Here is a 24595-nt window from a genome sequence, read left to right on the forward strand (position 1 = left end):
CACAATAAGTCCTGACTAGTCAGGCAGATGTTAAGCTTGGGATGGTGGCTCCTCAGCTAACAGAAGAGAGAGTTGGAGAAGGGTGTTTGCTACATGATTTAGTAACCCCCATTCTAAAACAACAGACAGGCACCCTGAACCCAAAGAAGTCTGTAACTTAGCCCCTTCACCGGTTTGTGAAGAGCTAAAGGTGTGGTTCTGGGCACTGAGAGCTGTCAGTGGCTTCTGCTGGGTGTTAGCCTTTATGGCTGCACTGTGCTTGGCATGGTGGTCTGACCCCATGTCCAATAGCAAGGTAGGCCCCGTGGTCATGGTGGGGTTACTCCATTTGTGGGTGACCTCTTCGGGTAAGTTAGGGGTTGCCCTGCTAAGATAGAGTTAACAGAGGTGGACACGTCTCATCCCAAAGAAAAGAGACTGGGCGAGGAAATTGAGACAGACAAAGAGCATCTTAAATGGGTTCTAACACTGTTGAGGTAAGTCAGCTTTCCAAAAGAAATGACTTGGACAGTAGGATGTAAGGCAGAGTAGGCCCTGCAACCATCCAGCCTGCTTCTTTGCTCTTCCCTGCCCGACAGACTAGGAAGACTCTCTTATGTTGTTGCAGAGTCTCCTGGCCTGTTGGCTGGTGGCGGGTTTGGGGAGGAAGAGTATAGGAAACTGGGTTCTGGTTGCAGTACCCCCCTACTTTTTGCCTGTTTTGTATGCAACTTTGAAATGCATTGGGTTCCTGTTAACCAGGTCCCCAGTCCCAGTGTTCCTTCCCCAAAACAAGACACCTGGTCACTTGATCCTCAAGTGGCCTGGCTCTTTAGCACCTCTGTAAGTCCCTAGTAAATTGTACCCCTCGTCCCTAGGGCATGGGTCCTGAAGAGGGCCCCTAAGAGCTGCTGCACAACTTGTGTCACTCTAAGGGACCCAGCACCAAACTTATGCAGATTCAACCTTGGGTGCCATGCCATCTAACCGCTGCATGTAATATTTGTAAGTCACTCCTAAAGCAGGCCTTCCAGCCCTCAGGCAGGGTGCAGAGGACATATATGCATGAGCAAGCATGCCCCTACTATACCTTTGTTGATTCTTAGACATAGTTAGTGTGCATGGAAACCATTTTAAATATATTTGCTGGACACTGTTCAGTATGAGTTCTATAGCTACATGATGGCCTGTATGAAGATAGGGTTGATTGGTATCACGCCTCTCATATTAATAGACCCTCACTGATTCCATTGATAGATTTATTGATAAATGCACCCAGAAGGAACCTTAGAGGTGCCCCCTGAAAAACCTACCAACTGCTGCTGAGCTCACTGACCAGTTTGGGCCAGTCTGCTACCGCCAAATGAGAATCTGATTCCCCAGGGTAAGAACCTTGGCTCTCTGGAGGTTATAAACAAAGCCTATCTGGGCTGGGGTGTGGGACACCCCTCCCCACAGGGTGATCCACTTTTCAAGACAGGGTGCTTCAAAGAAGCCTGCAGTCTTTAATATGGAGATATGGCCTTCTTTAGAGGAAGATGCCAACCCCGCTGCCCCAGGGACCATCTGACACCTGGACAGGTGGGAAAATGTGCTATACAGGAGGTGTTTGGCATTTCTGGGCTGAGCACACCACTATGGTGTAGCCTGCCCGAAGTGGACACCACCTAGGAAATTCCTCTATCTTGCGTGTGATGGAATTTAGGACCTCTGGACACGGTGATGACCACATAGGAAGTGGTCATCTAGGGGGCATAGTGACCCCAGGGGTAAGAAGCCCATTCTCTACTACCATTCTCTCTCCTTAACACGCCCTAAATTTAGGGACCCAGTGATGCCAGATCCTTAGATCTTCGCTGGACACAAAAAGGAGTTGACAAGAAGCCTGCTGAACCTGAGAACCAAGGAACATGACTGACTTGGCCCCAACCCTGCCGGCCTGCCAGCTGCACCTGCCCTCAAGGAGCAACTGACCTGTCCTGCAGCTGCAGCCTCCAAGAAACTGGAAGAGGTACCAGTGCTTAGCAAATTTCCAGGAAGAACTCCCTTGGAGTAGAGGAGCTGCTCCCCTGCATCCGCAGGCACCCTAGAGGAACTGTGAGAATTTGGACTGCCAGAAACACGACACCAGACATCATCACTGAATCCCAGCCACCTAGGCCTCTCTGAAGTGGGCCAAAGGTGTTAGCATGGTTCCAAGGCCCTTCAGAGATGAAGCCCACCTTGAGTGCACCCACTGTGGACTTTGAGGCAGCATCTGCAGCCTGTTTCTGCAGACCCCCTTGCAGCTGCGAGTGACCACCCCGGACTGAGGAGAAGAGAACCAAGGGTGTCCCCATGTCTCCCAACCTTGTCAGACCTGAGCCCACTTGCTGGCTTGGTCGTACTGAACCCCCAGTCCATGTATGTGGACTGTTTCAGCGGCCCCCCCCTACAACCGCAAGAAACTCCAGCACCGGACCTTACGCCAGAAGACACCACTGCACCTGTGCCCCATAGCCCAAGGAGGAGTGGACTGATGGTGTCCTCACATGCTCAAGGACCTCAAGTATTGAGCCCCCCTGTGGGTTCCCCCGGACTGACCTTCCAGTCCATCCCTGCAGTAACTTTGTGACACGACCGATCCCCATAGACTTACATTGGACATCCAACACTGACTGTACCTGGCTGCCCAGGGCTGCCTGAGGTGAACTGCTGCTGTGGCCTTGGACCTTGTCCCATACTGACCCTAAGTCCAGGAGATTGGTCCCGTAAGTCTCTGTACTCTATCTGTATGTAGTGTGTGTTCTTCCTCCATAAGATAACATTACTGCATCTGAAAAATGCAGTGCTTCAACTTTGAAAAACTCTAGAAATTCATCATTCGAAAAGTACTCACCTGACCGCAGTGACCTTCGTATCTAAATTTATATAATAGCATGTTATTTTTATAAATTGGTGTCAGATTTCTTTATTGTGTGTCTCACTGTATGAGTGTGTGCCTTACATGCTTAGCACTACCCTCTGATATGTCTAACTGCTTGACCACACTACCCAAAAAGAGAGATTTTGAGATGTAATTTGTGCCTCTGTGCTACCTCTGAGGATTGCTTGGACTCTGCACAGTGTACCTCATTTTGGCCCACTATATAAAGAGCCAGCATCCTACTGGGGGCCTTCGGTCCATTTTGGATCTTTGACCTCTGAATGCCTTCCTGCGGAAGGACAAACTCAAGACGCTCACACTGGTCCAGATCCTTCCTGCCCTAGAACCAGGTGACTGAGTGGTGTTCTTGAACCTGCGTGACACATATTTCTCATATACCGGTCCTGCAGTACCACAGACAATACCCACTGTTCAAGGTAGTATTCGAGGCATTTTCAGTTTGCTGTGCTCTTCTTCGCTGTTCACAAAAGTGAAGGTGGTGGTCCCTGCCCATCTTCGGAGACTGGGGATACCAGTTTTTCCTTACCTCAATGACGGGGTGTTGATGGCAGCCTCATAATATTTGTAAACTTGTTCTTTATGACCTAAGACTGCTAGACCTAGTCTCCCTGTTTGTTCTACAAAATGAGAAGGAGGAGTGCGGTACTCCAGAATGGTCACGGATGGTGTGTGATGTGGTTTAGGAGGCTGCGGGACAAAGTTCTGATACAGTATTATTCAGATGGGAGGTTGTCTTCTTCAAACAAGAAGGCACTTAACACACAGTGATGGCACGGATGACAACATTCCCCATCAGAAAATCATAAAAGAAGATAGGAAAGTTTCAATTATGCTCATAATATAAAAATGAAGTTTAAAAGTGCAAAAGTCTGATTTAAAAACGTGACAAAAATAAGCTGTGTAGAGCCTTGTGGAGTTTAAGATCTTCTTAACATAAGCCAGAAAGGAAAACCCAGGCAACTGCTAATACAGTACATGCTGGGATAACAGAACTGCTGGTTCCTGAAGGTTTTCAGGTTCTCTTTATGTTCTGCTTAGCAGTCTTTTTCCTTTATTTATCTTTACCCTTTCAAACTAGAAGTTGTTCTGTGCAGCAGTATGGCGACTTGGTGCTTCAAAGCTGTCTTAATGTGTAAAATTGGAAATCTAGGAACCAAAATGTAGCCTGCATGAGCCATTGAGGTTGTGTCTGTCTTCCTATATGGCAGATGTCACTTAAATGTAGGTCTTTTTATATAGTTTTGAGTTCAGGAATACAGCCACGCAAGCCGTTGAGCAAGAATTAGCTTTTGGTTGTGCTTAGAAACCTTTGGGCCGTAATCCTCTTAGAATGGCTTTGTTTACAGTCTGCTGTAGTTGTCTGTGATATGGGAAGCAAACACACTTCATATGGAGACCAGTTAACACCCAACTAGTTTCCCAGAGTCAGAGTTTACAGATGGGTAGTACTAGAGATGGAAATAAGGCAGTGTCCAAAGAAAGAATCAGTGGTGTATATTAGAGGTTTGTATCTTTTGAACGGCTGCTCAGAGTTTGAATTTTCAGTTAGATCTGGGCACCTAAAGGATGCAGCACATTTTTTAAATGTGGTATCTGCAAACCAAAGCCACAGAGAGAGGGTTCAAACAAAAATGATGGAATCAGTGTGGCCATACTCAGCCAACACAGGTCTGCTACTTAGAGGATGAAAGGACAGATGTTGCACCCCTGTACTGCTGGAAATGGGGCGGTGCAAGCTTGCACACATGGCAGTTTCCTGACACTGACACAGTGAATCTCTAAATGTACCTCTTTTCGGTCACGGCCAGCAGTGCTGGAATTTCTTCTTTGCTCTAGACTACAGATTTCTGGCCTCCTTTTACGACTACGTTTTGGTTTCGTTTCCAATCTTTATTCGGTTTAACATAGAAAAAAGTATAAGAATACACAAAGTACATTAAATTTTTGGCAAATGCATTCCAAAAACCTAAAATTGTCTAACTTAAAATCACTCCATGCCCCATCCAAGACGCAAATTATGCCAGAAGGTCGCAAATTAAAACACAGAAGCACATTCAGATTAAAATCACGTTCTAGCCATTCACGGACATTGCTGTGCATAAAGTGACTAAATGCATCGAAATACAGTGAAACAATCCATAAACTGGATCCAAAATAAGAAAGACGGTTCCAGAACAAGTATTAAAATGAAAACAGCCTGATTAGATTGCATGTTTGCTGCTTGGTAAACACTATACTGGGAACATCTCACATTTAATTTCCCAACTAATCTGCACTGCTTGACTGCAGCAGCGATGAATCTAGAGACTGTGTGACAAACAACATCAGTTTGTAGCAGCTGAAGGTACTCCAATGTCGCCTTGCACTCTCTGATGTTAAGATTCCTCAATATGGGTCTTAAAATGTGCCTTCTTGGGTACTTATACAAATTACACACACAAAAAAGCTGGTGCTGCTGAGACTAGGGGGGTTATTGAGTTACAGGGATAGAGTATCAAATCTCTATTAGCACAAACACCTGAAGGATTTGAGAGCAAAATATGAGCCATGGCCAGTCCAAATCTTATTGAATAAAACCTCTAGTACCACAAATAGGGTTTCATTCTAGCAGTTGTGATCAGTGGGAAATATGCTTTAACTGACTTTTTCTTGTCTTTTACCAGCTATTATGCCCAATAATTCACTCTTCGCTGAGGTTTTAGTTAACCAGTTAATGCTCGGCAGGCTTTTGTATAGCTCTAACCTTCAAGTCACCCACAGATTTTCTTTTACATGCATCAGCCATTTAATATCTTGGGCTTTTGTCAATTTTAAACTATCAGCTATCGCCATTTGGCTAAGTACAGCTTAAGGCGTGGACCAGACAGAAAGATGCAACATAATTGGGGCTAACCTTAGAAGATAGCCAAATATTGGAGCCCTAATTCCTCGTGGGTTATTTGAGTCTGGACGCTTTTTGGAAGCCATAGTAATCTTCTCAGGAAGTTGTACTCGAGTTGTGAAGAATTGCTGTACTCCCATACGCTTACACCATAAGAAACAGTCAATAGTGATCTGGCGTTGTAGATTTTAATAGCAGCCTCCAGTGGCAAGGACCCCACGTTTGTGGTGAATTTGTAGAGGGAACCAATGGTCTGTTCGAATTGAGTTTTCCTTATGCTCATAAGTGTTTCCATGTGCTTATGTTGTCAAAAGGGACCCCCAGGTATACACTCTGAAGTGCGGTGCCACCAATATTAAAAGGAATGATCTTACTCGAGGGGCGACCATACACCAAAGCGAACAGCTTTGTTTTATTAGTTGCCAAACCCAGGTCAGACATAAATTCAACAAATCTGTCTAATAAACTCTGGAGTCCCTGCTCTGTTCTTGCCATGAGTACACAATCATCAGCATGAATGAAAACTGGCAACTTGCTGGTCCCTGCCCTCGGGGATCAGCTTCTGTGTCCGACAGGCTGGTGTCAAGATCATTTATTTAAAGCTAAAAAGAAAGAGGGCAGCACAAAACCCTGTCTAACACCTCTTTTGATATTTATGGGTGACGTACATTCCCCATTGAGGTTAAACCTAATGCTGCCTTTGACATCCTCGTGGAGTTGGAGAGTAAAAGGACAATCTTCGGGTCAGCACGCTTTTCTAGCAACGTAGTATACACCCTGCCCCTGATGGAATTGTCAAAGGCTGCACTAAGGTCCACTAGCACTCAGTTGCCCTTTTGCATATTTCGGTATAAGTCCCCATTGCCTGCAGTGGATCGGGCTGGTGACTTAAACTTAGCTCGAATTGCTCTGTCTTTTCCCTCATGAGTAGGGAAAAAAAGCACCCCAGGGTCAATATCTCGCCTACTCAATTGGGGGAACCACCAAATTGCAGGCTGATGTTGACAGCCCTAAATAAAGATCTAGTTCCAGCCAGTTATGATCACTCAATGGGCTTTTTAAAATGTAAAACGTATATACTCTCCCCACCTGTGCCTTTGATAGTGCAGTATAATCAATCACTGACCGAATGCCTTTTCCCATATATGTAACCTACCTACAATCATCGTCGGAAGCCACGTCCATAATAATAATAAGGTCATGGGTCACCATCAACTTATTCAACATATCCCACCAAAAATTATTTTCAAAATGTGAATAGTTTGCTGATTATGTTTCCCCTACCCCACACACAAGATCATTTGTGATGGCGCATAATCTAAAGTTGAAATCTCCCACCACCCCCCAATATCATAACATAATCTTCATACACACCTTCTAACAAGCACATGATAAAGTGACTCTTTAATTGAAACATTTTTCAGGACAAGTGGTTTTCCAACAAATATTACACAGATTATCTAAAAATAAAGAGAGTCCAAATATGCCTTGGATATCTTTGCTGGCATTGTTACATTGATTAGAGTAAAAAGGCCACCACTATTGTGCGTGCACATCGGAATTTGGTCTTGTAACTGTTGGGACAGGGTGGGGGTGCTGTCATAGACTCGCTGCTTCTCTTACTTTTTTGGCCACCGCTCTGGTGCCCTGATGTCAACGGGGTGGCAGGGGTAATGACTGAATAAAAGCCATTCATGTGTATTTTTGACCGGGACCAAGTCTCTTGCAAACACACAGTCTGACGACCAGCTAACATAGTTACCCAGTTATTATTATTAAGGTTGCAACATTCCAAAAAAGAAGACTCCGATCTGAGACTACAGGGTCATTGCTTGTTCCACAAGTCAGCACTGTTCCTAAGTTTCAGGACTGAACAGGAACTCCAAACTCACTGGGTAGAGAGTCTGCGAAGGGTGGTGTTTCATTATCGGTTTTACGATCATCAGTAGGTGACTGGGTAAGAATGCCCATCACTTGGTCTTTTGCATTAGATTGTGAATGGAAGTGCTCAAGCCCATGTTTTAGAATTCCATTAGTATGGAGCTGAATTATCTTGATCTGATCAGCCCCAGAGTGTCATAACCAGTAGGCCTAACAACTGGACTGGATCTTGCATAGCATAACCCAGTCAGTAAGCCTCTTCAAGGGCAGAAAAACGGTTCTGTGTTGAAATGGTGAATGTCATTGAGCCCTCAGAATTTTAAGTGAATCAAACCAAATGTACACCTTGCCTGGGTCTGTAGAAAGACCTCAGCGGTCCAGCTTGTATGCCCTGCAGAGACTCTTGGATGCCTTACAGCCTGTGCAAAATATGACCAACTAGTTGGACATCAGAAAAGTTGGTTACTATACAGTCACCTCCCTCCTTCTTTGGGCTGCTGCCAACCCAGAACACCCTACGGACACCTATTATGGCTCTAGAAAGCACATCATTGATAATATTCTCAAGGGATGCACTGAACCAATGAATCACCTTATTCTTTAGTTGGGAGTCAGATTCAGACTGCTTTGGTTGTAGAGGAGGAAAAATTTTCTGCACAATCACATACGGGGTGCAATCAGGGGGTAGTTGTAAAAATACTGACTTCTTTGTCATGACTGTTGCTTCGCCGTCTGGATCTATGGCTGAAGAGGGAACAGTTTTCTCTTCAATTGTCGACTATTGTCATCAGAAATGGTCTGTGTAGGTGAGACTGGGTTGAATTGATTTGTTCTCCCATCACCCATAAAAGCTGAGCTGGGCTTGTAATCACAGTGGCATTCTCTATAGGTCAGTTCGAGCACTTTGAGTGCTCAGTAGAACCAGGTGACTTATTGTGACTTTGCACAATAAAATCTCTCAAGACTTGGTCAATACTCCTGAGCACAGCCAATATAGGACTAAGTAAATTCGCAATAATTCCCTCCAATTGATTGATGCCACCAAAAACATTGCATTGTTTCCATCATCCAATGTAGAAGGTTGCACCTGTATGCGTGCTTTGAGTTCTGTATGTCCACTCCTAGTTTCTATCATCTAGAGCTCTGAACGCTTTTTGTCGTGGACCTTGGGTACAAGCACCAGGTTGGATATTGCCCTTCTTTCTTTTGGTAAAAGGGAAACCTATTGTATCTTTAGTGGGAGAGCTACCGGGACAAGTCGGACGCCATTGGGACATGTCGCAATGTCTAGGTCTCCTTCATACATGCATGGGTCATTTGGTTTCAGATCTCCTTCACTTGGGATCCCCCCTGCATCAGTTGTTGTGTCTGCATTGGCTTGCAAAAAGTTAGATACATGGGCCCTCATTATGACATAGGTGGTAAATGCCACCTACCGCCACGGCGACGGCCACCACAAGAACGCCGCTGTGGCTACCTACCATCCGCCATATTATGACTCTAGCCGAAATTCCACCAGAAGGCTGGCAGAATTCCGGCTATGGTCATGGCGGCGGACGGCGGTAAGGTGGGGCTGCTGCCAGCAGCAGCGCCACGCCAGTAGACCGCCGGCGACCGTATCATGATCCATGATATGGCCTGGCGGTGTTCTGCTGGCGGATGCTGCTCCTGGCAGCAGCGCCGCATCCCATCTCCTGCCAGAGGACCCCCTGCAAGCAGGTAAGTCAGGTGCTCCGACAGGGGAGAGGGGTGGGGGTGTTGTGTGTGTGTGCATGCGGTTGTGGTGCGTTTGGAATGCATGTGTGCATGAATGGATGTGAGTGTGCATGTATGCTGTGATCGGAGAATGCGTGTGTGCCTGTATGTATGTCAGTGTGTGTGGATGTGTGTGTGCATGGATGTATGCATGCGTGGGTGAATGTAGGTATGCGTGGGTATTTCTGTGCGTGTAGGTGTGAGTATGTCGGGGGGAGGTCAGAAGGGGGAGCGTGGGGGAGGACTCTGGGGAGGGGTGTTGGGGAGACCCCTATCAGTGCCAGGGAAGGAATACCCTGGCACTAATAGTGCCTACCGCCCTGGTTTTCGTGGCAGTACAAAAGCCACAGAAACCATGGCGGTGGGCTGGGTCATATTACCGTGGGCAGCCTAGTGACGGCCGCCAGGCTAGAGACTTTCATCTCCAGCCCGGCGGTCGGTGCGGCATGGCAGTCAGTGTGGCACATTGGCGGTTTGGCTTTTGCCAAACCGCCAATGTCATAATATGGCGGTATGTACTGCTAGCCTGTTGCCGGTACTACCGCCACTATAACACCGACCGCCGGGGTCATAATGACCCCCATAATCTCTAGTGGCTGCAAGTAGCATAGTCTACCTGGTAGCCCCCAATCATTCTTCCACATTCTTGGTCTCAGAGTTGATGGGGCTTATTGCAGTAATCAGATAGTAATAGATCTGGCCTCTCAACGATCATTTCCTGGCACAGTAATGGCAGTAGACTTCCACGATTCTCTGGCAACAGACGGTGTAAGGAAGTACGGAAGATAACCCTTGTTGACCAAGCCAAAAGGGTTGACCAAGCCCTGCCTCCTTCAGGCTCTGACGGGTGCAGACGGCCTGCTTTTGGCCCATTCTTCGGCCAAGCGCACACCAGCGCGCGGTCTGCGCTGCTGGTGTGATACTGCACTTAAGAGTGCATCAGCTACTGCCTGGCTCCTCCTTGTACAGGGGAAGGCTGGGAGACGTAATCCCATCCTAGCCAGGGCCTCGTGGACACTACCAGCGAATGTGGGCAGGAAAACCGCTTCAGCAAAGGAACCTGCGCTGTTGGTGTGATGTGGCACTTCAGAGCCCATAAGATACTGCCTGACACATTCTTGTACAGGGAAGGCTTGAGGACGTAGTCCCACCCCAGCCATGGGCTTGTGACACAGCAAATGAGGGCAGGAAAACCGCTTCAGCAAAGAAACCCCAAATAACACTTTCTGTCACAAAACCAGGATTTGCATTGCAAAGTTCCGCAGAGTTGCACTATACAAAGCTTTGCATCAGGAGGGAATTCCATGGGTGTTACATGGGCATTCACATGCAGCCAGCCATGGATTTTGATACAAATTCGTATATACTAACATTCATAGGCATGGATTTGTTCCAAAAACTTACGCCCCCTCGAGGCATCCGTAACGAGGAGAAATGTTGTAATTTCTCTTTGTTTTTTTAACTACATTATATAGCACACATACGAAGCGGGAAAAGTCTTAAATTATATTTTTTGTACTGTTAGTGTCCCCTTCCAAAAAAACTATGCTTTAGAGCAGTGGTTCCCAACCTGTGGTCCGGGGACCCCTGGGGGTCCGCGAAGCCTTCTCAGGGGGTCCGCGAGAGCCTAGAAAATTAAAAAATATTAATAAATATTGACAAATTAGGTCCCCAACTTCCAGTAATGACTCAGGCGGGGGTCCCCTGATTCCCATGATGATTCAGTGGGGGTCCCTGGGTTCCATTAATGTTAAAGTGGGGGTCCACAGAAATCAAAAGGTTGGGAACCACTGCTTTAGAGAATACACACACCCTTGCACTATGGAGCAAGAGCATGTGCTTTGACTCATGGCAGCTACAAGTGAGGCAGCACAGGGGGAAGATTGAAAATGGTGCAGTTCTTAGTAAATATGGCACATTTTTCTCTCTCCCTTTGACTCAAGGCTGCTCTGCGTCGTTTAATTATTAGTAAATCAGTGACTTTGTCCGAATCCATAGCAAATACAGGGAAGATGCAAGTAAAATGATAGTCCTGGAGCACTGACTGACAGACATCGTGGGCCAAAGAAAAGGTATTTTAGATTAAGAAAGCCATAAAAAAGTAGATAATCGACTGCTTGCCATGTCAGTGACCTAATAAGTACATGTGGCATAACTTTACTCTCTCCGCTTCTGAAAGCTCCTGTACGAAATGACGCTCTTTCTCCCCGGTCTTCAGTTGCATGTCTCAGGTGCATCGAATGCTGAGTGCGTCTGAGTCATGGAGCGCAGACGACGGTGTGAGATGCAGCGTAAAAATATGGAGCAGGGAAGCGAACACGTATTTTGTATAAAGAGAACAGCATCACCACCTTACAAAAGCAAACCTGGTGTTGGATTGAGCAACATACCTCCATGTGTCTTGGACTGCACGTGCAAAAGGTTGATAAATAATCCAGTTAAAATGTGTTTTTCTTGTAGGCGGTTTGGAGAAATATATGAATATTCTTGAAGACAAGCTCAAAACAAACGTCCTGAAAACAGTTTATGCTGGAATCCACAATAAACCAGTGGATGACAAGGAGCTGCAGAACTTCTTCCGTTTTAAGGGTTGGGTATAAGAACAGTCTGCTGCACAGAACTCCACAGTGTGCTTTTAATATCACTTTTCTGTCATGAAATTGTTTTAAGTTTTATATTTATAAACACAATTTTACTTTAATTGCATTCCTCTGTGTGGTTTTATGTTATCATCTCTAGTCAAATTCTATATTCGTAATTGCATTCTATGATAGGTGAAAATCGTAAACCATATATAATAAATACATAGACCAGTGGTTCCCAAACTTTTGACCTCTGAGGACCCCCTCTTTAACAGTACTGGAACCAGGGGACCCCCACTGAATCATTATTGAAATCCTGGGACCCCGCCAATGAGTTATTACTGAAAGCTGGGGACCTAATCTGTTAATATTATTAAATTTTGTAAGCAGTCACCGACCCCCTGAGGAGGCCTCGCGGACTCCCAGGGGTCCCCGAACCACAGGTTCGGAACCACTGACAGAGACTTTTTGGACACTATTTTAGGATATTTGTTTTGCTAAACGTTATCCAGTGAACATGGCGATTCCCATGATTTTAATCATGACACTAATATAAAAAACAATTACAAAAATAATATTTTTTCACACAAAGTAAGTCATGTGTCTGTTTTTACCCATTTTATGTTGACTTGCCAAAATAAAATGGTTCTTTAAAATCCTTCTTATTTTTCCACAATATACATCTGCAATTTGGTGTTAACATCAAGTTGTAATAACTGTGTTATAATTTAAAATACTCTACATATTTGGACTTTGTTTTTAGGTCGAGCATAAGCGTGCAACCACTTGTAAACATTTAGGTATATTTCTTCTGAGGGCTTAAAGCCATTTCATTTGTATGTTTCAGTGTCATTTAAAAATCTTTGCATACTAGTGGTCATTCTTGCCTCTTTGTCCCTCCTTGTTCCTCCCATGGAGCAGGGACCAAATACTGTATCATTCTGCTTTGTCTATTTATCTGGTATTCAGTGGACAATTTTTTTGTGGTTTCCAGGTCCTGTTACTGTTGCCTGTGTTCAGCTTAGATGCCTTAGGTGCTTACATTTTTACATAGGATTCCTCCCTACCACCCCCTTTTAATGCCACAGTTGTGTGCAGCTCCATGAGCACGTCGTGGTGGCAGCCTTCTTTTTCCTAGCAGGCTCAACTGGCTCATGTTTACTCGCCACATAGGCCTTGTGCGACCCCACCTCCCCCCCTCTTAAACACATGCTCAGTCCGCTGCGGGGGACTTGCTACAGCCGGCTTGTTATTTCTCCTGTGCTGATTGCAAGGGTTAACATACCCTGCCCCCAGCACCCTTTTCTTTAGATTCCTCCTTGGAGGCGATGTGGCTTTCCTGCCCATGTGATTGGTGAACCGAGGTTTGGCCTTCATTCCTTCGTGGAGGTAGGTCTTGGCGGAGTCCTTGGTGAGGGAAAGGATCAGCTGGGTGTCGTTGGCGTATGAGATGATGTTGAGGTTGTGGGATCGGGCGATGTTAGCGAGCGGGCCATGTAGACGTTGAAGAGGATCGGGCTGAGGGACGAACCCTGGGGTGCGCCACAGATGATTTTGGTGGCCTCCGAGCGGAATGGGGGGAGGCGGACTCTATGGGTTCTGCCGGTGAGAAAGGAGGTGGCCCAGTCCAGGGCTATGTAGCAGATTCCAGCATTGCTGAGGTGTGAGCGTAGGGTGTGGTGGCAGATGGGGTCGAACGTAGCCGAGAGATCCATGAGGATGAGGGCCGCGATTTTGCCGCTGTCCAGTATGGTTCTGATGTCATCGGTGGCAGCGATGAGGGCAGTTTTGGTGCTGTGGTTACTGCAGAATGCAGATTGGGAAGGGTCCAGGGTGCGGCTCTCCTCGAGGAAGCGGGTTAGTTGTCTGTTGACAGCCTTCTCGATGGCTTTTGCCAGGAAGGAGAGCAGGGAGATAGGCCGGAAGTTCTTAAGGTCCTTTGGTTCCGACTTGGTTTTTTTGAGGAGGGCATTGATCCTGGTGTGTTTCCAGCTCTCCAGGAAAGTGGCGGACTCAAAGAAGCTGTTGATGATCTTCCATAGTTGGGGTGCAATGATGGAGCTTGCTTTGTTGAGGATGTGGTGAAGGCAGGGGTCAGATGGAGAGCCGGAGTGGAGGGTGTTCATGATTTTGATGTTGTCGTTGTCGTTGATGGGGGTCCAGGAGAGCAGGAGGTTGGCCGGAGGTGAATCTGTGGTGTTAGTTGTTGCCGGGGGTAGATGGGTGTCTGGTTGCTGAAGCTGTTGTGGATGTCTGAAATCTTGCGGTGGAAGTAGGAGACTAGGGAGTCGCAGAGGTCTTGGGATGGCGGGATTTTGTTGGCGTTGGAGCTAGGGCAGGGTTGGCCAATTTCTGTGACACTAAAAATCTAAAAATGCATTTACAACACCAGCAGTTCTAACTATTGCAAATGCAAGACCTATTGCATTGTAAATGCTTGTTTTCTTTGAACCGTAGTCACTTTTATTTAAATATAACATAAGTAATAAGAAGCAGCTGGTATCCCATCTTGACCTCTCCAAGCCTAGCACTTTTACAAATCAAAGCACGCATGCCACAACAGTTTTCAGTGTTTTTTCTATTGCCTTAATGTAGTTTTGTTTATAATTCTTTCGCTCCTACTTGAAAAATAATTATTAAATGGGGAGAATTGGGGGAAGGAAGAATAAGGAGGAGACAGCAGTGCAAAAGAATGAGTTACACTTTTGAAGAGGAGCCTATCTCACATTAACCTTGTAAGACCCATGGCCTCCCTCAAGGTGCTCCTTGAAGCATCAGCATCTGATGACTCCATAGATCCTATTTATTCCTCTTGATTGTTTTCAACTAACCTACACCATGCAAGACACAAGAGCCTTCTAACAGGTAGCTTGACGAAAGCTAATCCAGATTTTATACCCTCTAACCGGATCAAAAAATGCAAATAAAATTTGCAAACACACCACAAAAGGTCCCATGAAACCTTTTTCAATGACTAATACTTCTGCACAAGGGGAGATTACCTCAAACCTGATCAAATATTCTTATCTAACAACTCCTTACACCGATCTAAGATATATTGAACAATTTAATCCACATGGTCCCCACCACCAAAAATCCATATGGCCTTAAATTGTGAACGTCCTCTCCTCCCCATTATGTAAGGGAGGAAGAACAATCACCAAATATAGAAATGCGAAGCTCGTGATCCAAATCTATGATGTCAACATGAAATCATTAGACTTTTTATTTTATTTATAATTTTCTATGGTTCACAACAAACAAAACAACATGGGACAATCAACACATTATAACATTTCATCACCCAGACTACGCTTATTATGGCATCACATCTGCATTAACTGTAAGCATAGTTCATTGGTTAGCACACATCCCACCACCCCCCTCATCCAATACCATAAATAGTGATGTGCATAGAACTCTCCGTGGTGCTCTCATGCTGTTTCACATAGACGTTTACACTAATATAACTCTTACACCAGGCACCCAGGGGGATATTGCTTATGTCTTAGTTCCCACACATAGCTATGCTAGTTATGACCTTCGAGCTCACCTGTCTCTTTGCCAATCAAATATGCTTGATATAGACCCCAGTAGTTCTGTGAGTGGTTCTCTAGTGGAGTTAAGTCATTATAGAAGTCTGTTTGAATGTTGCAATATGTCATTCTTTTAAGGGGGGCAGCGGGCTATGAGCCCATCTTATAGCCTCTCTGCGCTTTGCAAGAAGAAGGCCCATTGCCACCAGTGTCCTAGCCTCCTTGACCACATCTCTCTCATAACCAAGTAGCACCAGGAGAGATGAAGCAGCCAGCCGGACCCCTGTGATGTTGTTCAATTCCGCAAGCACACAACCAAAATCCTTGTATCCTAGGACAGTTCCATGCTATATGTAGGTAGTCTGCCTCCCCCTCGCCACATCTCGGACAGTCGGCAGTAGGGAGCAGCCCATATATATATAGTCTGCTAGGCGTATAATATACCTGATTTATGTATTTAAAATTAATTAATTTGTGCTTCCCATTAAGAGAGATGGAGCAGATCGCGGAGCAGCAGTATTGTCACTGTGTATCTGTGAACACTATGGGGGTCATTCTGACCTCGGCGGTAAAAGGCGCTTACCGCCGGTCAGAAGACTGCCATAACACCGCCGTGGTAAACCGCCACGGTCATTCTGACCCGCAACTTGCAAACCGCCAAAAACCCGACATCCACAAAAGTCCACCACAGCAAAGGTCAGCGAAAAAATGGCGATGACCAAACCTCCACCGTCACGCCAACAGAAATACGCCCATACCATTCCGACCCACAAATCCATGCGGCGGTCTTTCAAACGCGGTATTCCATTGGCGGTACACACCGCCGCGGTCAAAATACACACACACATAGAAAACTCAGCCACATTGGTCAGTTTGAAACACGCACACCTGATACACATACTACCACCACTCCCACACACCCAACACAATATAAAACACACACCCACATCATCCACAAACCCCTACGACCCGAAATTATTGACGAAGGCTAGAGAGAGAGCACAGAATAGACAATCCCACAACACAGAGGCACACAACACCATCACCCACACAGAATCCACGCACCAAACACCACACACCACCACACGCACCACACTCATCACCACAAACGCCACCCCACACCTCATCCACACCCCAAAGACACCCCAGGTTCACTGATGCAGAACTCAGGGTCATGGTGGAGGAAATAGTCTGTGTAGAGCCCCAGCTCTTTGGGGCACAGGTGCAGCACACCACAATTGCCAGGAAGATGGAGCTATGGCAAAGGATAGTGGACAGGGTCAACGCGGTGGGACAGCATCCACGCAATCGGGATGACATAAGGAAGCGCTGGAACGACCTACGGGGGAAGGTGCGTTCCATGGTATCAAGGCACAACATTGCGGTGCAGAAGACTGGCGGCGGACCCCCACCTACTCCCCCAGAATTTACAGCATGGGAGGAGGAAGTCTTGCACATCCTGCATCCTGAGGGCCTCGCAGGAGTAGGCGGAGGAATGGACTCTGGTAAGTCAAATCTTCACTACTGCTTCCCACCCCCACCCCACCTGCATGCCAAATCATACCCCCACCCTCACCCCCACCCCCATCACACCAACTCCTAGAAAAAGGCTCACCATCACAACCCACCCATCCCAACACCAAGCCCTGCATGCGACCCCAAAGCATGGACACCCATCACCAAAGCATGCCCACTGCACACACACATCACCCCCACAAGCCACCCTCACAAAAGCCCCCACAAGGAAATGCCTGCACTTGGGTACACGGACACCCACCCATCACACGAAATGCCACACACAGAAGCAATAACCATACCTTTATACCCCTGCAGGACCCGAACGCCACCACACCGCCATGGAGGGTCCAGAGATGTCCATCCCACCCCCAGAAGAGGCCCCCAGCGATGACAGCAGCTCTGTCTCCCTGGACCCAGATGACCAGCCCGGCCCATCGGGGACCTCTGGACAGTCGGTTCCCCACAGACAGCCACAGGCTACACCAGACCCAACCCCCTCTGGGAACACCAGCACAGCTCCCACCCAGCGGGCCCATGCCTCTGTCTCCAGGACACGTCAATCAGCGGTGTGTCCACCACTACAGGGCACCCAGGTTGACCCACCACCCCAACAACAACAGGGACCTGGGGGCAGTGGTAGTGGGCACGCCGTCCAGGGGACAGAGGCCCAGGAACACAGGGGAACTGGGAGGGCTGCTGTGCGACAGGGGGGGGACAGGCCCAGGGAACCGACTCTCCAAGAGGCCCTCTCCTCCATCATGGGAGCTTACCACCACTCCCAGGAGACGATGGCGACGGTACTGGCCCGGTTCCAGGAGATCCAGGCACTGCAGGAGGAACGGTACATGGGGTTCAGAGAGGAACTGAGGAACATCGGTTCCGCAATGGGGACCATTGTCGTGGCCCTTACCCAGATAGTCACCACATTGCGGGACCATGTGGCACCCCAAAGGGCCCCTGTCACTAGCCCAGGCCAGGAACAGCCTACCACCTCCGCCGGCGCTAGTGGACAGGAGGCCCCCACACAACAACAGGCCACCAGAACCCCACCTCCTGCAGAAGAAGAACCACCCCGCAAGCGGAACCTGAGATCTCACAAGAAGACAGAGTAGGATTGCAAGACCCCCGCCAGCCTAAGATACCCCCTGATGTCATCCCACTGTCCCACATTGTCACCCTGTCCAACCTTTAACTGCCCCTGCTCCATCCTTCCACAGGCATATGGACAATGCACCTGTGCGACTGAGAACTGGACTCTGCCATGGACATTACTCCACCCCCACCCATCACCGTTTTACAATCATGTACCTATATGTAGCACTTAAAATAAATCACTTATTGCACTTAAAATAACAGGAGTCTGCTTGTATTCTTAACAAATGTATTACACATAACGGTGCAATAATGTCCAGTTACTTTGTGATGACAACATACCAATTTCAATAAGCTTTAGTCCATGGGCAAACAAAGCAGAAGTCAGGCAGTGGGTCATACAGCTCTGAAAAGGAAAGGGAAAGTCACAAATCAGTTAACAGGAACTGGGGGGAAACACAGACAGTGGAGACGCATGAGGCCTTAAGTAAATGTAAAATGGCATGGGTGATTCTTACCTGTGTGCTACTGAAAATATTGTTGTATGACTGTATCCCTGTTGTCCGTGTCGTCCCCGTTGTCTTCCTCCTCTTAACTCTCCACAGGCTCCACAGCTGCTACAACACCACCATCTGGACCATCCTCCTGCAGAAAAGGCACCTGGCGTCGCAAAGCAAGATTGTGAAGCATACAGCAGGCCACGATGATATGGCACACCTTCTTTGGTGAGTACATTAGGGATCCCCCTGTCATATGCAGGCACCTAAATCTGCCCTTCAGGACCCCGAAGGTCCTTTCTATGATCCTCCTAGTTCGCCCATGGGCCTCATTGTACCGTTCCTCTGCCCTGGTCCGGGGATTCCTCACTAGGGTCAGTAGCCACGACAGGTTGGGGTAACCAGAGTCACCAATTAGCCACACACGGTGTCTCTGTAGCTGTTCCATCACATAAGGGATGCTGCTATTTCGCATGACATACGCGTCATGCACTGTCCCAGGGAACTTGGCATTTACATGGGAGATGTACTGGTCAGCCAAACAGACCACCTGAACATTCATCGAATGATAACTTTTTCTGTTTCTGTACACCTGCTCACTTTCTTTGGGGGGGAACCAAAGCCACATGGGTCCCATCAATGGCACCAATGATGTTGGGGATATGTCCAAGGGCATAGAAATCACCCTTCACTGTAGCCAATTCGCCCACCTCAGGGAAAATAATGTAGCTCCGCATGTATTTCATCAGGGCAGACAACACTCTGGACAAAACCTTAGAAAACATAGGCTGAGACATCCCAGATGATATGGCCACTGTTGTCTGAAAAGACCCACTTGCCAAAAAATGGAGTACTGACAGAACCTGCACCAGAGGGGGAATCCCTGTGGGTTGGCGGATAGGGGACATCAGGTCTGGCTCCAGCTGGGCACATAGTTCATGTATAGTTGCTCTGTCAAGCCTGTATGTAAGTATGATATGTCGTTCTTCCATTGTCGACAGGTCCACCAGCGGTCGGTACACGGGAGGATTCATCCTTCTCCTCGCAAGTCCCAGCGGACGGTGCCTAGGAAGGACAACATGGAGCACAGAGTCAAGCAACCCACAGGTTCGTTCACACAGCTTGCACAGTACACGAATCGCTATGCATTGAAAGGCTTGTATGAGTGACAATGCAAGGCCTAGGCCTGTGTGACGCAGTAGAAATTATGCCATGTGGGCCCTTGAAATGGCGGCTGCCTGACCTGTGAAGTGTGACAGTGGGATGTGAGGTCACTGCGCTGGCGTGGCACACCGTGGCGGTAGGCGGTCGAAGACCGCGGTGCTAAGCCGCATTGGTTAACATTGCACCCTATGGGTTTCAGTAGCCAATGAGGATGGGCGCCTGCGGTCGCGGTACGCACCGCGGCGGTATGCACCGCCGCGGGCGTGACCGCCATTTTCTATCTGATTAATCACTCGAGACCTGATCATCCACAGGAGAGGACCGATACTGCAAGTGCTGCTGTGACCTCGGTCTGGGAGATACAATGGCTGCTGCGACTGGGGAAAGGGCCCCTGCCTTCACTTCCGAAGAATTGGAGAAACTTGTTGATGGGGTCCTCCCACAGTATGCGCTACTCTACGGTCCTCCAGACCAACAGGTTAGTACACCGGGTGCACGTTGAATGGGCTATGCCTGTGTTGAGTGGGGTGTATGTAAGATGGTGGGGAGGGGAGCGAATGAGGAGTGCAACGCACGAAAGATGAGAGCATGTGCCACATGGCAAGGTTAGGGAGGGGGGGGCCACTCACATTGACCAGGCAGAAAACTGATGCGATTTCCTTTACCACCCTGTACATGTCACATAGGTCAGCGCCCATCAGAAGATCGACATTTGGCGTGCCATCGCCAAGGACGTCCGGGCCCTGGGGGTCCACAACAGACGGGGCACCCACTGCCGAAAGAGGTGGGAGGACATCCGCCGCGGGACCAGAAAGACCGCCGAGTCTCTGCTGGGGATGGCCTCCCAACGTAGGAGGGGTGCCAGCCGCCAATTGACCCCCCTGATGTCCCGGATCCTGGCGGTGGCCTACCCCGATTTGGATGGGCGCGTGAGGACATCACAGCAGACACAAGGGGGTCAGTATTAGCACATTCTGCTATCTTTGCGCGCAGTGAAGGTGTCTGGGTGGGGGAGGAGGGCTGTGGCTATCTCTAGGCCAGGGCGCATTCTGTAGGCTAGGCCCCTCCGTTAGACATGGCCCTGTGCCCCCGCCCCCCACCTCTGTAGGGTGCCAAGTACAGCTATCCATGGTCCAGCCTCACCCATGTGTGCATTTGTCGTCCATAGACCTGTAGGCCTAGTCACAATAACTGAGTAGTGTACCCCGATTGCGCAGCCTAGTGCAGGGGGCTTCTGTGTCTGTCCTCTCCGACAACGGTGTTGCCAATGCATGCACTCAACCTGTCTTCATTTCTCCCCCCCCCCATTTTCTTTGTCTTCCTGTTCATGTGTGCATTAGCATCATCAGGCGGAGGAGAAGTGGCATCGGCGCACGAGGGAGCTGCATCACACATGGCCCCGGAGGGCCATGCAACAGACTCCGAGTACACCAGTGAGACGGAGGGCGAGTGGAGCTCCACAACGGGGACCCGTGGAGACGTCAGCGACACCGACACGTCCTTGGAAGGGAGCTCCCTAGCGGTGGCGGCAACATCCGTGCCCACCGCCACAACAGGTACAGCCGCCACCCAGCGCGTCAGCCCTGCCCTCCCAGCAGCCACTCAGCCTTCGCTCTGTGCCCGCTCGCCCAGGAAGGCGGGCATCTCCTTCGCCCCAGGCACCTCAGGCCCTGCCCCAGTTACCCCTGCTGCCCTCAGTGAGGAGGTCATTGACCTCCTCAGGACATTCATTGTTGGGCAGTCTACCCTTTTGAATGCCATCCAGGGTGTAGAAAGGGAGGTGCATCAGAGCAATGCATACCTGGAGGGCATTCATTCGGGTCAGGCTGCCCATCAGCGATCGTTCAACGCTCTGGCCTCAGCACTGACGGCAGCCATTGTCCCTGTCTCCAGCCTCCCTCTTCTGACTCCCTCCACCCAGTCCCAGTCTCCTGTTCCTCTGCCTATCCCATCCACACCATCAGACCAGCCTGCACACACCTCTACACCCAAGGGCAGCTCATCCAGACATAAGCACCACAGATCCCACAAGCATTCACCCAAGCAACATCCAGATGCAGACATGCCAACAGTCACTACCACCTCTGTGTCCCCCACCTCCTCATCTCCCTCCTCCCTCCCTGTGACGTCTCCACTCACACCTGCATGCACACCACCATCAGCCAGTACTTCCATCACCAGCACACCCTCCATTACAGTCCGCACACGTGCAGTCACCACCCCCATTGCCATTTACACGTCCCCTGTGTCCTCTCCCAGTGTGTCTGTCACCCCCTCTTCCAAACCACACAAACGCAGGCAGCCACCCACCCAACAGCCATCCACCTCACGACAGCCTCCGTCACAAGCACCTGCACCCAAAGACAGCACACTTGACTCTCCTACAACCACATCCTCTTCCTCCACTCCCATACCCACTACACCTACCCGTCCCTGTCCTTCCAAAGTCCTTTTCCTTTCCAACCTTGAGCTCGTTCCAATCACTGACCCACCCCCTCCATCTGGTAAGAGTAAAAAAAGCACCTCAGCCACCACCAGCCCTGCATCTACTGTGACCATAGTGCAGGGCTATTGGAGTCCACCAGCTCCTCGGGCAGGAACATCGGCCAGCAGCAAGGGGACAGCCAGCCCACCCCCTGGGAAGAGGACAAAAAAAAATAAGGGCCGGCGCGACAAGCCTGAGACGGCTGCCACCAAGGACAGTAGCCTTGCCCCGTCACCTGCCACATCATCAAAGGGAGGCAAGGGCCACAGAGCTTCAGCGAAGGAGGGCAAGGGCAGCAGGGCGGAGAAGTCAGGCAGCAGGCGAGCTGCCCAGGAGGGCCCCACCAGCCCCATTCCGGTTGTGACGGACGGCACCCACGGGCCCAGGACTCCATCACAGGAGGGCCCCGCGACCGCAAGGTCGGATGGCGACTGAGCGGGAAGTCTTGGCCAGGTCTGGCTCCCTAGAAACACAGGACAAGCACCGCTGAACAGGGCCCGCCGGGAGAAGCACCGGTGAACAGGGCCCCGCCGGGAGAAGCACCACTGAACAGGGCCCCGCCGGGAGAAGCACCACTGAACAGGGCCCCGCCGTGAGAAGCACCGCTGAACAGGGCCCCGCGGTGACAAGAACCGCTGAACAGGGCCCCGCCGGGAGAAGCACCGCTGAACAGGGCCCCGCCGGGAGAAGCACCGCGGAACAGGGCCCCGCCGTGAGAAGCACCGCTGAACAGGGCCCCGCTGTGACAAGAACCGCTGAACAGGGCCCCGCCGGGAGAAGCACCGCTGAACAGGGCCCCGCTGTGAGAAGCACCGCTGAACAGGGCCCCGCCAGGAGAAGCACCGCTGAACAGGGCCCCGCCGGGAGAAGCACCGCTGAACAGGGCCCCGCCGTGACAAGAACCGCTGAACAGGGCCCCGCTGTGAGAAGCACCGCTGAACAGGGCCCCGCCGTGACAAGCACCGCTGAACAGGGCCCCGCCGGGAGAAACACCGCTGAACAGGGCCCCGCCGGGAGAAGCACCGCTGAACAGGGCCCGCTGTGAGAAGCACCGCTGAACAGGGCCCCGCCGTGACAAGAACCGCTGAACAGGGCCCCGCCGGGAGAAGCACCGCTGAACAGGGCCCCGCCGTGAGAAGCACCGCTGAACAGGGCCCCGCCGTGAGAAGCACCGCTGAACAGGGCCCCGCCGTGACAAGAACCGCTGAACAGGGCCCCGCCGGGAGAAGCACCGCTGAACAGGGCCCCGCCGTGAGAAGCACCGCTGAACAGGGCCCCGCCGTGAGAAGCACCGCTGAACAGGGCCCCGCCGGGAGAAGCACCGCTGAACAGGGCCCCGCCGTGACAAGAACCGCTGAACAGGGCCCCGCCGTGAGAAGCACCGCTGAACAGGGCCCCGCCGTGACAAGCACCGCTGAACAGGGCCCCGCCGGGAGAAGCACCGCTGAACAGGGCCCCGCCGGGAGAAGCACCGCTGAACAGGGCCCGCTGTGAGAAGCACCGCTGAACAGGGCCCCGCCGTGACAAGAACCGCTGAACAGGGCCCCGCCGGGAGAAGCACCGCTGAACAGGGCCCCGCCGGGAGAAGCACCGCTGAACAGGGCCCCGCCGGGAGAAGCACCGCTGAACAGGGCCCCGCCGGGAGAAGCACCGCTGAACAGGGCCCCGCCGGGAGAAGCACCGCTGAACAGGGCCCCGCCGTGAGAAGCACCGCTGAACAGGGGCCCGCCGTGACAAGAACCGCTCCGCTGGGCCCTTCCTTTAAAGCACCGCTCCGCTGGGCCCTTCATCTCAAGCACCGCTCCGCTGGGCCCTTCCTGTCAAGCACCGCTCCGCTGAGCCCTTCATCACAAGCACCGCTCCGCTGGGCCCTTCATCTCATGCACCGCTCCGCTGGGCCCTTCCTTTCAAGCACCGCTCCGCTGGGCCCCGCCGTCTCTGCACCGCTCCGCTGGGCCCTTCCTGTCAAGCACCGCTCCGCTGGGCCCTTCCTGTCAAGCACCGCTCCGCTGGGCCCTTCATCTCAAGCACCGCTCCGCTGGGCCCTTCATCACAAGCACCGCTCCGCTGGGCCCTTCCTGTCAAGCACCGCTCCGCTGGGCCCTTCCTGTCAAGCACCGCTCCGCTGGGCCCCGCCGTCTCTGCACCGCTCCACTGGGCCCTTCATCTCAAGCACCACTCCGCTGGGCCCTTCATCTCAAGCACCGCTCCGCTGGGCCCTTCATCTCAAGCACCGCTCCGCTGGGCCCTTCCTGTCAAGCACCGCTCCGCTGGGCCCTTCCTGTCAAGCACCGCTCCG

At 50.3% G+C, this 24595-nt stretch overlaps 1 protein-coding gene across 2 annotated transcripts in view; it reads left to right on the forward strand.

The window, feature by feature from the left end:
- LOC138295763 (uncharacterized) overlaps positions 1 to 12123 on the forward strand; it is a 460809-nt gene extending 448686 nt beyond the window's left edge. For both annotated transcript variants that reach the window (XM_069234273.1, XM_069234274.1), the window contains exon 20: positions 11883 to 12123. In XM_069234273.1, the coding sequence (XP_069090374.1) occupies positions 11883 to 12022 (140 nt within the window). In that variant the 3' untranslated portion in view covers positions 12023 to 12123. The remainder of the gene's footprint in view (positions 1 to 11882) is intronic.
- The last annotated feature ends 12472 nt before the right edge of the window (positions 12124 to 24595 follow it).

Source organism: Pleurodeles waltl, chromosome 5 (assembly GCF_031143425.1).
Source record: "Pleurodeles waltl isolate 20211129_DDA chromosome 5, aPleWal1.hap1.20221129, whole genome shotgun sequence".
Classification (NCBI taxonomy): Eukaryota; Metazoa; Chordata; class Amphibia; order Caudata; family Salamandridae; genus Pleurodeles; species Pleurodeles waltl.